Source organism: Enhydra lutris, unplaced genomic scaffold (genome assembly GCF_002288905.1).
Source record: "Enhydra lutris kenyoni isolate GAN:26980312 unplaced genomic scaffold, ASM228890v2 scaffoldscaffold75, whole genome shotgun sequence".
Taxonomy (NCBI): domain Eukaryota; kingdom Metazoa; phylum Chordata; class Mammalia; order Carnivora; family Mustelidae; genus Enhydra; species Enhydra lutris.
In genome coordinates, this window is record NW_019154159.1 from 4,817,267 (window position 1) to 4,831,590 (window position 14,324).

Sequence of the window (14,324 nt, forward strand, 5' to 3'; positions counted from 1 at the left end):
GAAATATACACAAGTGAAACGAAAGGTTTACAGTGAGAAAATGTCATCGACGAACGCAGCCAGACCCACCAGTGACACAGATTGCCTGCGCGCGACGTTAACGAGTGTTAATGAGTGCTGAGTTCACCAAAGACTCCGGGGAGGGCATGCACAGTCGGGAGTGCAGAAGAGCGAAATGTGACGGAGTCGTGCATGTCTAACATCGCTAAATAAAGACACAGTCGTTATTTCAAAATCTAGAGGAAATCCTTTGTTTTTTTATAGGGGTTTTTTAAAATTATTTATTTATTTAACAGAGAGACCGTGAGAGAGGGAACACAAGCAGGGGAGTGAGAGAGGGAGAAGCAGGCTCCCTGCTGAGCAGAGAGCCCGATGCAGGGCTCGATCCCAGGACCCTGGGATCATGACCTGAGCCGAAGGCAGACGCTTCACCGACTGAGCCACCCAGGCGCCCCTAGAAGTAAATTCTTTAAAAACTATTCGAAAGAGTTGTGTTGGCTGCTCTTGGGGGGCTGGACTCGGGGAGGGAGGACTAGGCCGTCTAGCACTGCTCTGCTCCCTACCTGTGTTCATGTGATAAAAACAGAAGCTAATCTGTATATAAAGAACATCCAGGAAGGGCGCCTGGGGGGCTCAGTCATTAAGCATCTGCCTTCGGCTCAGGTCATGATCCCGGGGTCCTGGGATCGAGCCCCATATCCAGCTCCCTGCTCAACGGGAAGCCTGCTTCTCCCTCTCCCACTGACCCCTCTCCCGCTCCCCCTGCTCTTGCTGTCTCTTTCTCTGTCAAATAAATAAATAAAAAAAAAACCTTTAAAAAAAAAAAAAATCCAGAAGTACAGAAGCCACGAGGCACACAGTGGGGAGACAGTCCCAGCCTTGCACACCCAGACCCCGACGAGCCAAACCTCTGCCTCCCGGTGAGGGCGTCTGAGCCGCGTCGCTCCGCCAGCCTGGGGGTTTCCACAGCCGTCGTGGAGAGAATCAGGAGACAAGCTGGAGGCCCACGAGTCCCCTGTCGCCCCGCAGAATGGAGAGGGTGAACCTTAAAGGTCTCTGGAGACGGTGAAGCGATGAGGCGGCCCATGATTTGGACCAGCCCCGGCGTGGGGTCGCAGCTCCACCGCCAGTGGGCTTCTGGCGGGTCCTCCTTGTCCGGACCTGCGCCTCCTTGTATAAAAACAGGGATTCTAACAAATTCCTGTCAAGGCGGCGCCGGAGTGCCTGCGGTGGCCTCCGTCTCCGTTGCCACAGAGCACATCGTACGGCCCAGGCACTCGCTCTTGCTGCGTTTGTTAAGAATAAGCTGGGCCTATGAGTAAGACAGACCACGTGCACAGAGCCCCGCGTGCGGATTACAAACTGACTTCTGTGTACGCGGTCTGACCGTATGTTAGGCCATGAGAGAATCCTTAAGACTTTCCAAAAAGTAGAAATAGTACAGACAATGTGCATAGTAGGACAAGAGGGGAACAACGGTATCAGAAAGCAAGATGGGCCTTCCAGCCAGAATTTTTTTTTTAAGCAATCACCTTCAGTCTTCAAAGGAAAAAATACAAAGCAAAGTTATAGTTTCTGGAAGTACAGATAATAAAAATAATGCACGTCAGACCCATGGAAAGCAGTTACAGCCATGTTCAGAGAAGGCTTGGTGGCCTTAAGTCCCCGTGTCACCCCAACAGAGAAGCAGAGAAGAGGAAGCCACCGACTAGGACAACAGCAAAACAAAGGAGCTGCAGGCACGCAGAGAAAAGCTGTTCGTTAAAGATCCAAGAAGGACTTCTCTGAGTTCGCAAACAAAAATACAAAAATTCAACAGTAAATAAAAAGCTCTTTCTCGGGGGGTGGGAATCGGCTCGCCTGATGAAGATAAGCGCATTCAAGAATGGATGCGGGAGGGAGAACTCCGGGAGGGAGAACGTGCAGACTCGCGAGACCGTTTTGCACATCTCTGAAAGTGCAGGACTACCTTGAATATAGTACCTGTATTTCCAGGAAAAGACAACAGTGGACCCCAGAAGGAGAAGGCTCAAACTCACCAGTTTCCCCAGAACGAACAAGGAGGGGCGTTCGGAAGAACCCACTGTACCCAGTCACTCCCGAGGGCGGGGAGCTGCGGCAGCGTCAAGCCCCTCCGGAGCGGAGAAGGAAGGCAGACGCCGCTGTTCTGTTTGTGGAGCAAGGGGCGTGTTGATGTGCGAACCTCGAATTCACAACTGCGCGAATGCACTCAATGCCACCGAGCCGTGTGCCTCATGTGTCGATAAAATGGTCACGTTTGTTTTATATACATCACACACAGAACGGAACAAGATCACGCAGAAAAAGAAACCACATGATATTCATACTTGTGTTTGGAAGTAACCCAGCAGAACGTGGAAGGGACAGCAGCGCGCTGCCAGACGGGCTCCTCCCAGGGTGCAGGGCTGGTCCTGGGTCAGCCCCCAAGAAGCCGTTACAGTGATAATATTGATCAGTAGAAGAAGGCCGACCTCGATCTTCTCATGAAGGAAGAAAACCCCACAATACGAGCACGTCGTTAGCTGCTCCTCTACCACGTAAGCCCGGAAGCCAGCTTCGTACGTACCGGGGAGACACAGAGAGCGACAGGAGCAAGAGAAGCCACGGTCACTCTCCGCTAACACAGTCAGACAGAGGCTGAAATTAAAGGCACAAAGCCTAGAAAAGTAGAAGCAAACCACTACGGCTGGCACGCGATATGCCTGGGAATCCCAGTGGAGTCAGTGCCAGGCTGCTAGTGAGGGGCGTTAGGAGGAAGGGGGACTCAAGTTGGTACAGAAATCACAAGAACAACCAGCGAAGATACACGCACCCCGTTTATGAAAGAACCCTAAGTCTGGGCGTAAACCTGACCCGAGACATGAAAACCCTCCGAGAGGGAAGCTGTAAAGCATTCCTGAAGAACACAGATGTCCCCCGAACAAAGAAAAACATATGCCGTTTGTTTACAGAAGGCTTTGTCATCGGCAGTATGTCAGCGTTCCCTAAATTAACCTAAGCTTTAATACAATCCCAATAAAACTACCAGCAGGCTCTTTCTCCCTCCCTCTTCTCGGGAACTAGGCAGACATGCTCTGTACTTCCTGTGGAGAAGTGAATAGCGATCGCCAGGGAGACTCTGAACAGAGAGGAGGATGGCAAGGAATTAACCCTGCCAGATCCCGGAAGTGGGGACAAAGCCTCCGTGATGAGGAACATTGTGGGGCTGGGTCACTCACGGACAGGCTGACAAACGGGCGAACAGAGACGGACCTCCGAGTCCAAGGGCATTGTGCAGGGTCGAGCCAGCAGCTCAGATCTGCTCAGTAAGGACGGCGGGCTCCTGAATTTCCGGTGTCGGGGTAGCTAGCTGTCTAACTGTGCTTCCCAAACACCACACTTGACGTTAATTTTTATTTTGTTAAAGATTGCATTTATTTGATAGAGCGCACAAGCAGGGGGAGCAGCAGAGGGAGAGAGAGAAGCAGGTTCCCTGGGAGCCTGAGGTGGGGCTCGATCCCAGGACCTGAGATCATGACCTGAGCCAAAGGCAGATGCCTAACCGACTGAGCCACCCAGGCGCCCCAGAATTGACTTTAAAAAGTTAATTTAAATATAAAGAATGAAACTGTGAAAGTACTAAAAGAAAACTCAGGTAAATTCTGTTTAACCTTAGTGAAGAAAGACTTTAACCATAACTTAAAAGTCTAGATCTCTTAAAATTAATAGATTTGTTGCAGAGCAATAAGACATTAGCGGGGGGTGGGGAACATGAGCAAAGTCTTAAAACAAAGAATTGGGGGGTGGTATTTACACCTCCACTCCCAGGTGACGGACCAGCCGTCGTCACACGTAAAGAGCTCCAAGAAATCAGAAACAACACTGACGCTCCAGCAGAGCAGGGTCAGAAGACGGGCCTGCACTAGCAAGTGCCAGAAAGAAAAGTACAGACGACGCTCATTTACACGCAGCGGAGATGCTCGGTGCCCTCCGTGATGAGGGACGTGCGCGGTCGGGTGGCCCCGAGTCTGGGTTTTCACTCCTCAGATGGGCGAACACTTGGGTGTCTTGCGGCCGGCTGTGCTGCTGGAGGTGTCTGAGCTGCGGATGGACTTGTCCTGTGATGGGGCCGCGTTGCTTACAGAAGTCACGGCTTTGCCCGCTGGGTCTGAGCAAGCCAGGCTCTCCTCTTGACGGACGGCTGCACGTCCACGGTGAAGAGAGGGCGCTGTCTGCGTGAGGCTGCCTTACACGGGGGAGCGTCCTCTCATCTGAGAAGAGGAGGGCTCAGTCTGTTCATATTTCTTATGTTCGCGTGAGGAAGGGTCGGGAGAATCAGTAAGAAACGAACAGAGCACTCGCGGTAGCGGTGGAGGGAGGCTTTCCTCGCATGCTGTGTCACGTTTCCATTTTATATCCAGACGCCAGTCTTCCATGTTCAAGCGTCATCGTCCCGACTCTGCAGCCCCTGCAGGGACAGAGGAGGGAAGCTGCCTTCGCCAGCCATGCCTTTCTGTAACATTTTGACTTTCTGAACCTTTAAATATATTTACAGATTTGGGAACATATACGAAAAAGTAGGATTGAAGGCATAAAAGCATCCATACGCGCCAGTGATTTTCCCATTGATCCTGGTTATTGACAACATTCATGGTGTGTTTTCATTCCAGAGTTCACCTTTGACACAAGAGCGCCCGATGCGAGAATTTTTTTTTAGGTTCATTTATTGTTCTAAGTCATCTTTGCACCCAACATGGGGTTTGAACTCACGACCCCAAGATCAAGAGTCCTAGGCTAGGCACCCTGTATATTTAAGTGTCTTCTGCACTTGGCCATGGGAAGCCCGTCACACCAGGGTCCGAGGCGTGCGGAGGGACGTGAACGTGCGCAGTGAACTTGCTGTGGAATGTGTGAGGGGCTGTGAGCTCTCGTGACCAGTGAGCAGAAAGCCTGCCCTGGTCTCATCTTCCCACGCACCGCTGGTCACAGGACCTCGCACCGTTTCTAAAACGGTGTTTGTGCATCCTGACACCATCCTGCTGTCTCCACGGGCACCCATCGCGCTGGGAATGGCCGCCCCACGGCCCACTCTGGGTCCTCCTTTTCTCTCATCGAGATCCGAACTCTGGGACCCACACGGACCGGAAGCGGGGCTCTCCCACCGTGTCAGTTTCTGCAAGTTCACGGCAGGTCACGAGCAGCCGTGCCCACCGGTGCTCAGGACCGTCGGCCGACGTCCCGGCCGCCCCGTAACAGACCTTCATCTGCGGGGAAGAGCAGGAAGCGTGCCCTGCCAGGCCACCTCCTTGCCTCCCCCTGCCAGGCCACCCCCTTGCCTCCCCCCTGCCAGGCCACCCCCCTGGCCCCCCCCCGCCCGGGCCCCCCCCCTTGCCTCACCCCTGCCAGGCCATCCCCTTGCCTCCCCCCTGCCAGGCCACTCCCCTTGCCTCACCCCTGCCATGCCACTCCCCTTGCCTCACCCCTGCCAGGCCACTCCCCTTGCCCGCCTCGTGGACTCAGCCTCACGGACACTGCCCCTCCTGCTCTCTGTCCGCGCACCCCATCTTCGGCCGGCGTCACAGGGAACCGAGTGCTCGCTCGTCTGCTTGCTCTGCTTCCTTCCTCCCCTCCCCATCCCTCGTTTTAAAAGCGCAATTCCCTGAAATCCGGAGAGCAGAGCTGTAGTGAGAACTGAAAGCCGTTGGAGGTGGTTGCGTGTGTGCTGGGACAGGGGCCTGGTCAGGCAAAACCACTTGGTGTTCATGCCCTTGCCTCTCCTCCTGCTGCTGGGTCTGGGGGACACACCAGCTGCGGGGGCTCCTTGGCTGCCACAGCCCCCGAGGCTCCATGGGAGGCTTTCCACCCAGTCCATGGGAAGCGTGTGTCTGTGCGTGGCATTTCTCTGTCTTCGTAGTCAAAAGGCCTCGTGTCCCTCCTTCTGATGAGGCGGTTGGCCAGCGTATGTGTGTCCCGGGCCCCTGCCTGCAGGGGATAGAGGGCGCGGGAGGGACAGCTGAGCTGGAGAAAGTCTGAGCAAGTTCTCAGCCGGTTGGTGAGTGAGTCCGGCTGAGGCCTGGGAGGGCAGGAGGCCCACGACGAGGTGGCTCTTGGGGGTCCCTCCTGGTGCGACCCCTCATCAGCACAGGCTCCACACCAAAGGCACTCGGACGCTCACACCCCAGTTCAGAACGAGTGGGGCATGAATTAGTGGCCCCGTGTTCCCCTCTGGTGAGGCTCGCTGTACACGTGTCGGCCTTCATCCGACTTGTCCAACCTCTGGTTTAAAACCAAAGAGGAGTCTTTGCTCTGAGAATCGGGCACTCGGCCGATGTTCCCAGGGGCTTCTGCGCTGCCCTCTCCTGGTCCCCTTGGACGGCGACACTGCAGGGTAGACAGCGTGTTGATGCCTTTTTAGATCTTTCGTCACCACCTTCGTTCAGAGCAGGGCATCCCTGTGGGATCACTTGGAAACTCACGCTTAATTGGCTTCCTGGCGCTTCGGGAATCAGCCCTCTGGCCTGAGCCCCTGGTGCCCGTGCTTCCTGACCAGCACCCACGCCCACCTGCTCAGCTCCCACTCACACAGCCGGTGGGAGGCTGCCCTGCCGGTGTCCTGGTGCAAGGAGGAAACCCCAGATGATGAGAGCCCCCGAGAAGCAGGTGGTGTGGGAGAGCTGTCCTCTGTGGTGCAGAGCACCCTCCTCCCCATCTGCGGCGTCGGGCTCCCACCCCACGTGAGCGTGACTTCTGATCTGAAGGTCAACTTGGCTCACACTCTGCTCCTGGGTGTGTGTGTGCACGCGAGCTTCTCCTGACGGCCCCACGTGTGTCTCAGAGGTGCCTCAGACGCACCGGCCCCACATAGAACCCTCCTTCTCTGAGGGCCTGCACCCGGCACCCCAGCTCTTTAGTGATCTTGCCAAGCAGGTGGGTCACCACCCCTCCTGCCCAGATCCCGCGAGAATCATCTCCGTCTCCAGGGTCATCCCCACGCCCTCTGCGCCTGCTGCACCTGCTGCCCCCTTTCAGTCTGGCTCACCGTCCGTTGCCGTCCTGCAGACCCACTGCCATGACCCTCCCCGGTGCCAGCCCCTGCTGGCCACCTCGGGGCCTCCACGCAGCATCCGAAGCCCTGTGCCCTCTGCATCCCGCATCCCACAGGATAGGCTCGCCTTCCCCTCCATCCCGACTCTGCAGAAGATCCCACCGTCCTTCAGCACAGGCGCTGAGCCGCCGTGTCCCCCAGGTCTCCTTGCCGTGCCATCACGCACACACCGCTGTCTCCTACAGAGCAGGGTGTGTGTGGGTCGTGTCTCTGAGTCCAGGACCGAGCCAGTGCCTAGCACCAGCGGGTCCTTGAATGAGAGCTCAGCTCACAAACCCACAGTTGTGCAGATGTGTGCTGGTACATGCAGGTGTGTCCCAGGGTGTGCCGGTGTGTGCACATACGTGCAGGTGTGCAGGTATGGGCCGGTGTGTGCTGGTAGGTGCAGGTGTGTGCCAGTCCATGTAGGTGTGCGCAGGTGCGGGCCGGAGTGTGCAGGTGTGTGCACGTGCGTGCAGGTGTGCAGGTGCGGGCCGGAGTGTGCAGGTGTGTGCACGTGCGTGCAGGTGTGCAGGTGCGGGCCGGAGTGTGCAGGTGTGTGCACGTGCGTGCAGGTGTGCAGGTGCGGGCCGGAGTGTGTGGTACAGCGCGGCCTGGAGATTTGGGAAGAACTGTACACCTGACTCTTTACTTACGCTTCCCACCTCAGGGCTCTGCCTTTGGGGTAAGGAATTGGGCCTCTGCTCCAGGAAGCACCTCTTGAAATGTGTGACACAGATGGTTCACACGATTATATTCCCACAGATTATCCTTTCCCAGTGTTTTGCAAGTCCAGGCAAAATTCTAAGGAAAGCTTCGGCAGGGCATAGGGTCTGTAGAAACCAGGGAGGGTTTCGAGTGTCGGGAGAGTGTGGGAAGGGAGGGTGTGGGCACAGGCTGCAGAGGTGAAGGGGCCCCTCCCAGCAGGTCCCCGGAGGTGTTCGGGGACCGTCTAGGAGCCGCCGCGCTCCTGAGTGTGTGTAAGGTGCCGGCCCGTCTCCCGCGGCCGAGGAGGGTGGGTCTGCCAGCAGCCGCTCTAGCTGATCTTCCCAGTGAACGTTGGACTTGAGGGCATAGAATCTGGAAGGCATAGAACATTCCCTGCTCGTCCATGATTCACACGTCCCAGGAAGCAAGGAGCCCCCTGGGTACCCGCACTCACGGTTTCTCCCTGTCTCTTTCTCTCCCCAGTCGTGCCAGGCTGACCTGGTGAAGGACAACGGTCACAAATACTTCCTGTCGGTCTTGGCGGACCCTTACATGCCGGTAAGACGACCCTCACTTCTCCCTCAACAGTGTCCAGAGCCGTGCTGTTTGTTTCCGCGCGCGTCTCGCTCTGGGGTTCCGTGGCAAGGGGCTCCCTGCGGGCGGAGGGCCATGTCGGGGTGTGGGCGGGCGGGCGGCCTTTGCCTAAGAGCAGCGGGTTTCAGAGCAGCTCCTTTCTGTGTCTGAGCAGGTCGGTTTGGCTGTTCATGTTTGTCTCCCTGGCACGTCTGTGCAGCAGAGACTCCCTTCCTGCTCACATCCTGTCGATGGAATGAGATTAATGAGCGCTTTCACGTCTCTCTGACAGCTCACAGGCCTAGGGAAGGTTCTGGAACATGACAAGTTGCCAGTGTGCCTTATGAATCAGGAAAGGAGGGAGGGCGGGAAAGACGAGAGTGAGCGTTTAAGTTTCAAATTATGTTATTTTATTAAAATGCTTCAGCAACAGTCATCTCTGAACGGATTCACAGCGAGTGCTGCAGATGCGTCCTAACGAACCCCCAGCGTCCCTCCCTGCAGCTCCTAGTGTGGCAGAGAGAACAAAACAGACGTCCTGAGTCGGTCCTTGATATAACTCGGTTTTGCTGGCATATTTAAAGCGTAAAAGTTCATTTTCACAGCCCTGGCATTCTAAGCTATGCTGGTTACCGAAGAAAAACCAGAAGACGTTAAAGACAGGATTGTTGTGTAACAGGCAAGGGGCACCGCGTGTTTGAACTGAAGCCTGGCGACGGAGCTCCATCCTGGGAGCCGAAGCTCACCCTTGCGAGGCTGGGAGGCAGTCGCTTCTCCGCCGTCCGGATGAGCACGTGCACAGGCAGCGGACGGCAGAGCCCCCCGCGCTGCCGATCGTGGCTCAGTGGCAGGCCCGGCCGGCACAGGTGGCCCCACTTGGGCTGCAAACACACTGACGTTTTGAGCCCATAGTGAAATTCAAAAGAGAAGAGTGCCAGATGCCAAAAACTGAAGCCAGAAGTCTGAGGAGAGCCACAGTGGGAAGGGAGCGCTGACCCCGGGGTCTCCTGCCCTGCAGACCCGACTCTGTGCCCAGGGTGGGGCCTGAGTGGCCACTAACCCCGCGGAAAGCCAGGAGCCTGCGAGGCGTGCCCCGCTCCACGCACAGGAGGGGCTCAGAAACACGGTTCCCAGGGCTCCACATCCAGGCGGAGACACCAGCCCAGATCCCCAGGGGCCTGGAAGCAAAGGCAGAACCCCCGCTGGGCGCGTGCAGAGCCTAGAGCCTGAGAGCCTCGGCCGCCGGCGGTTGAACCAGCGGGGAGGAGAGCCAGTGGAGTCGGCAAATAGGAAATCAGCCCCCGAGAACCAAAAGTAATAGAGTTCTCTGAGAAAAACTGTAAAGCCCATATGAGTAAGTGTGTGTAAGGCGATTGAATGAAAGAATTCAGTTACGTCCAAAATGCACCATCGTCTAGTTCCTCAGAACTACTTTTGTCCCTTTTAGAAGAAAACAATCTATTCTTTTCTTTTTACCCATCCTCAAAAATGACCAACTAGAGGGGCGCCTGGGGGGCTGAGCCATTAAGCCTCTGCCTTCAGCTCAGATCGGGATCCCAGGGTCCTGGGATCGAGCCCCGCATCGGGCTCTCTGCTCGCGGGAGCCTGCTTCTCCCTCTACCCCTCCCCCTGCTTGTGTGCCTTCTCTTGCTGTGTCTCTCTGTCAAATGAATAAATAAAATCTTAAAAAAAAAATGACCAGGTAGATTCTCTCGGTAAACAGGCAGATCTGGGGGGAGCCTGCAGTGGAAGCCATCATCTCTGCCGTTCAAAGCTCCACAGTGAAGCAAACGACAGGCGGCCCGTGGGCGAGAGAACCCGTGCAAACACCACCCAGAGCGGAGCAAACAGCATGCGGGAAGGGGGCTCTGAGGCCTGTGGGGCGGGGGGTCCCACTGCTTCCAGCCCCAGCGTGCCCTGGGGACAGTGGGGAGCAGCGGGATATGGCGTGCCCACAGCCGACGATTCTCCCAGTACAAAGAAAGGAACGCGTTTTCGGTTGTAAAAAGCGCAGTGAACCTTGTAACGGGTGAACACAAGCAAATCCACGCAAAGACGCGTCCTCACCGAGTCGCACATCTCCAAGCAAAAGGGAGAGTCTGAGAAGAAACCAGAACGAGAGGGCCTTTGCACAGCAGCGGGCCGCTTCAGCGGGCGGTGGACGCTGGCGCCAGAGGAAACGGACCGTCACCCTGGGACCCTCCGCCACCTCTCACCGTGTTCAGGACACGTGGTCAGAGGCTCAGAGCCCGCCGCATGTGGACCCCCAGTGCAGACCCGTGTGAAGATGGTGCCACGGGACACAGCAGCAGCACAAGACTGAGGAACTGGTGAACCTGTTGGCGCATCGGAGTGCGCACCAGCTGCGGACATGGACGGCGGTCCTCACGGACCTGAGGGATTAAGGCGGAGGGAGAAGGCTGGCATCGGCCCTGTAGTGGCCTCGACGCATCTGAGGGCGAGAGCAAGAAGGATCCGTGTCAGGCTCCGCTCAGGGTGCGCGTGAAAAACATGAGGCCCCACAGCACCACTGGGATAGGCTGACTGGCTCCCCTTCAGGAGGGCCACAGGCCCACAGAGGGAAGGGCAGCGTGAAGACCGGCCCACGCGACAGGAGGCCACGAGAGAGAGCTGGGAACTGAGTTAGGAGGGGGATCCACGCGTTCCCCACCGGTGTGTGCGGCGAGGGCAGCGTGCGGCACGGCTCGGGCAAGGGGGCACGGGGGCGTGGTCGGGCGCTTCCCACCGGCGGGACGGCCCTCTGCCCACGTGGCGCCACGGCGGACGCGCCTGTCGTGCAGCATTCGCACTTTGGGGGACAACCTGCACTCAGAGGCTCCAAGCCCGAAGCCGCCGTCCCCTCTTCACCGGCTCCTCTCGTCTGTAGACCCCGGTGCGCAGGAGACCGACCCGCGCGAGTGGGCCCCGGGCTCCTCACAGAGTTCGGGAAGGAGAGCTCTGCCGTGCTCGGGGAAGGATGGGTTTCCGCTGCGGGCGAGAGCGAAACCAGCCTTCTGTCTTCTAGGCCGAACACCGGACCATGACGGCCTTCATCCTCGCCGTGATCGTCAACAGCTACAACACGGGGCAGGTAAGTGCCGCAGCTGCCCGCCCCCCAGGGCCTCCTGGCCCCGCCACCCTGTTTCCCGTCCGTGTTCTCCCTCAGAAGGGGGCGCCGGCGGGGGGCCTGTGTGTAGCCGCCGCGCACAGGTACGCGGCAATGGGCGGCATCTGGAAGGAGGAAAACTGATCTAAGCTGCCATGTGGGCGTTTCCCCGAGCAACGGCGCCACGAACCCCACTGGCGCCCCCCACTACCCTGGGTCAGGGGTGACCGCTGGCTGCCGTCTGCCTTCCTGCAGGAAGCCTGCCTCCAGGGAAACTTGATCGCCATCTGCCTGGAGCAGCTCAACGACCCCCACCCCCTGCTGCGCCAGTGGGTGGCCATCTGCCTGGGCCGCATCTGGCAGAACTTTGACTCGGCCAGGTGGTGCGGCGTGAGGGACAGCGCGCACGAGAAGCTCTGCAGCCTCCTCTCGGACCCCATCCCTGAGGTGAGCCGCCGGCATGTCCCGGCCAGCAGAGGCCGCCTCTTGGCAGGGGGAGGGGGGGCGACCTGGGGATGCCGAGAGACTATGCCGCCACGCGGTCAGGCCCCCACGTCCCTCGCTCCCCGACAGCTCTCTCGGTGCCCGTTGGTGCTCTGCCGCCTCCCCGTGCCCTGCTGCCCCATCGGGACAGGTGACCCCATGCGGGGGCGCAACCCCACCGCCCACTGCGGCCTGACCGCTGTCCGGCCCGTCTTGCAGGTGCGCTGCGCAGCCGTCTTCGCCCTTGGCACATTCGTGGGCAACTCTGCAGAGAGGACTGACCACTCGACCACCATCGACCACAACGTGGCCATGATGCTGGCCCAGCTGATCAACGACGGAAGCCCCGTGGTCCGCAAGGTGCGTGGCCCGCAGGTCGCAGGCGGCAGCAGAGCGCCTTGCAGCCGGTCTCCCGTGGCGCCCGGGGGTCTGAGCCGGCGACCCTGACCGCCGCCGCGAGCCCTTGTCTCCCACTGGCGCGCACCCTTGACAGAGCAGACCTTTAAATGTGTGTTTAATTCTCTACAAAGTGCGTTTCTTCACCAGATACCCGTGTGTTTGCTTCATTTAAAGGCATTTAACAGGGCTGCGTCTCCAGCAGCTTGTAGACTAGGCTCCTTCCCGCCCGGGAGCAGCACACACACCCCCGGAGACTCAAAAGAGCGGTAGACGCGCACAGCCCGCCGGCAAGGTTTGTGTGGCGTGCTCCCCTCCCCGCCCCCGTGTTCGTCCGCAGCTGAGCGGAGCGCTCCTCACGTTGAGAGCTCGTACTCGTCTGTGCAGTGTGGAAATACCACGGATTCCCGGCCAAGACCTCACACCTCCGTCCAGAGTTGGCCCAGCCTCAGCTAGGCGCCCCCCACCCCAGGCGGCAGCGCCACCGGGACCCGCGCGGTTCGCTGGTGACCTTGGAAGGCTGCCCGTGCCTCCGAGGCGGTTCTCCCGTGGGTGGCTCGTGTTCACACGGCGCTGCGCACGGGCCGGCCTGAGACCCCCGCATGGGGCCGAGGGAGGCTGCGTGTGGCCTGGGGCCGTTGGTCCCTTTGGACCCCCCTGGTTCTCCTGGGAGGGACGGAGTCTGGGCAAGTTCCCGTCAGGCAGACTCGACACATGGGAGGACTCAGTCTCTCCCTCGTGTTCCCTTCAGGGGGCGATGAGGCCGTTGCTCATGTGCCCGACGGCCCTGCACCGCAGCGGGAATGCGGCATAAGACCCCGGTGTCGATCCTGTTTCACTGGCCCGCGCGTTCTTGCTGGCGGCTCCTCTCCTGCAGGCCGGCGAAGTGCCTATACTCGGAGCCGCTGGTCGGGCCGGCACATAGCGGTTTCTTTAATTGTCCATTAAAATCCCTTTTAAAGAAGGAAAGTTTTTTTCCTTCTTTCCAGAAAATCTTAAAAATAACAAAGAACATTAATAAAAACGGCAAGACTGTCCCTCTCGGTTTCCAGTGTTGAGACAGTGGCCACCGAAGTCACAGGGATGTCTAAGTGCCTTCGCGCAGCCCCTGGCATCCCAGTCCTGGCTGGACGCCACCCCTGTCCCAGGTATAGTCAGGCCTCTCCTGAGGGCACATCGCCGTCTGCCTTGCCTGTTAGCTGCATGTCGGAGCCCGTCCCACTGACGTGCCCCATCTGGAGGCAGAGGACGGCTTTCCTTCCCACGTGCTCCTCCATCCCGGGCTCGGCATGCGAGCTCTTAGCATCCCAGGCCCTGGAGCGCAGAGTAGAAGATGAGCCTGCCTTCAAGGGGCAGACGCGGAAACCAGCGGCGGTGCTAGAGTGTCCGCAAACACGCAGGACCTCAGCGGTGGGCGCAGAGCTCTCGGGAACAGGTCAGAGTGGCACCTACCCTGCTTCGCTGGGGACGTGGGGTCACGAAGTCTTCCACAGATGGGAGCTCGTCCCCGAGCAGCCAGGAGCCGGGGAGGTGAGGGACAGGGAGAGCGGGTAGGGCAGGCAGAGTATGTGCAAAGGTCCAGAGGTGTGAAGTCCCATGGCGGACCCGGGCTACCTGCCGTTCAAGTGGCTGTGGCAGCGAGCAGCAGGAGGGGCGGTGCTGGGGGCGGCACGGGCATGAGGGGGATGAGGGGGAGGGTTCATCGCCACCGGCCCCTGTGCGTGGGGGGCGCGCCTGCCCAAGTACTTCATTCTTCCAGCAGACGCTTGAGTGCCGCGCTCCAGGTCCTTGGGGAGGCCTTGGGGCCCTGCCCTGCGTTCAGGAAGTTTGTGCTCTAACGGGGTGCACACAGCCCCCAGCAGGCCTGTTACATAAGCCAACAAAGCCATGTTTGCTACGGGAACGTGGGGGCTTTGGGGACGGAGCAGCACTTGGTGCCATCCGAGCGGGGCGGGCAGGCGAGGCTTAGCGGGG

At 58.7% G+C, this 14,324-nt stretch overlaps 1 protein-coding gene across 2 annotated transcripts in view; it reads left to right on the top strand.

The window, feature by feature from the left end:
* Positions 1 to 14,324, top strand: part of LOC111160429 (regulatory associated protein of MTOR complex 1) — a 339,277-nt gene that overhangs the window by 271,849 nt on the left and 53,104 nt on the right. The window contains exons 14-17 of one of the 2 annotated variants that reach the window (XM_022523546.1): positions 8,276 to 8,350; positions 11,391 to 11,456; positions 11,727 to 11,918; positions 12,174 to 12,314. The exons of the other annotated variant lie outside the window; for it this stretch is intronic. Of the exons in view, the coding sequence (XP_022379254.1) occupies positions 8,276 to 8,350; positions 11,391 to 11,456; positions 11,727 to 11,918; positions 12,174 to 12,314 (474 nt within the window). The remainder of the gene's footprint in view (positions 1 to 8,275; positions 8,351 to 11,390; positions 11,457 to 11,726; positions 11,919 to 12,173; positions 12,315 to 14,324) is intronic. 2 annotated transcript variants of the gene reach the window in all.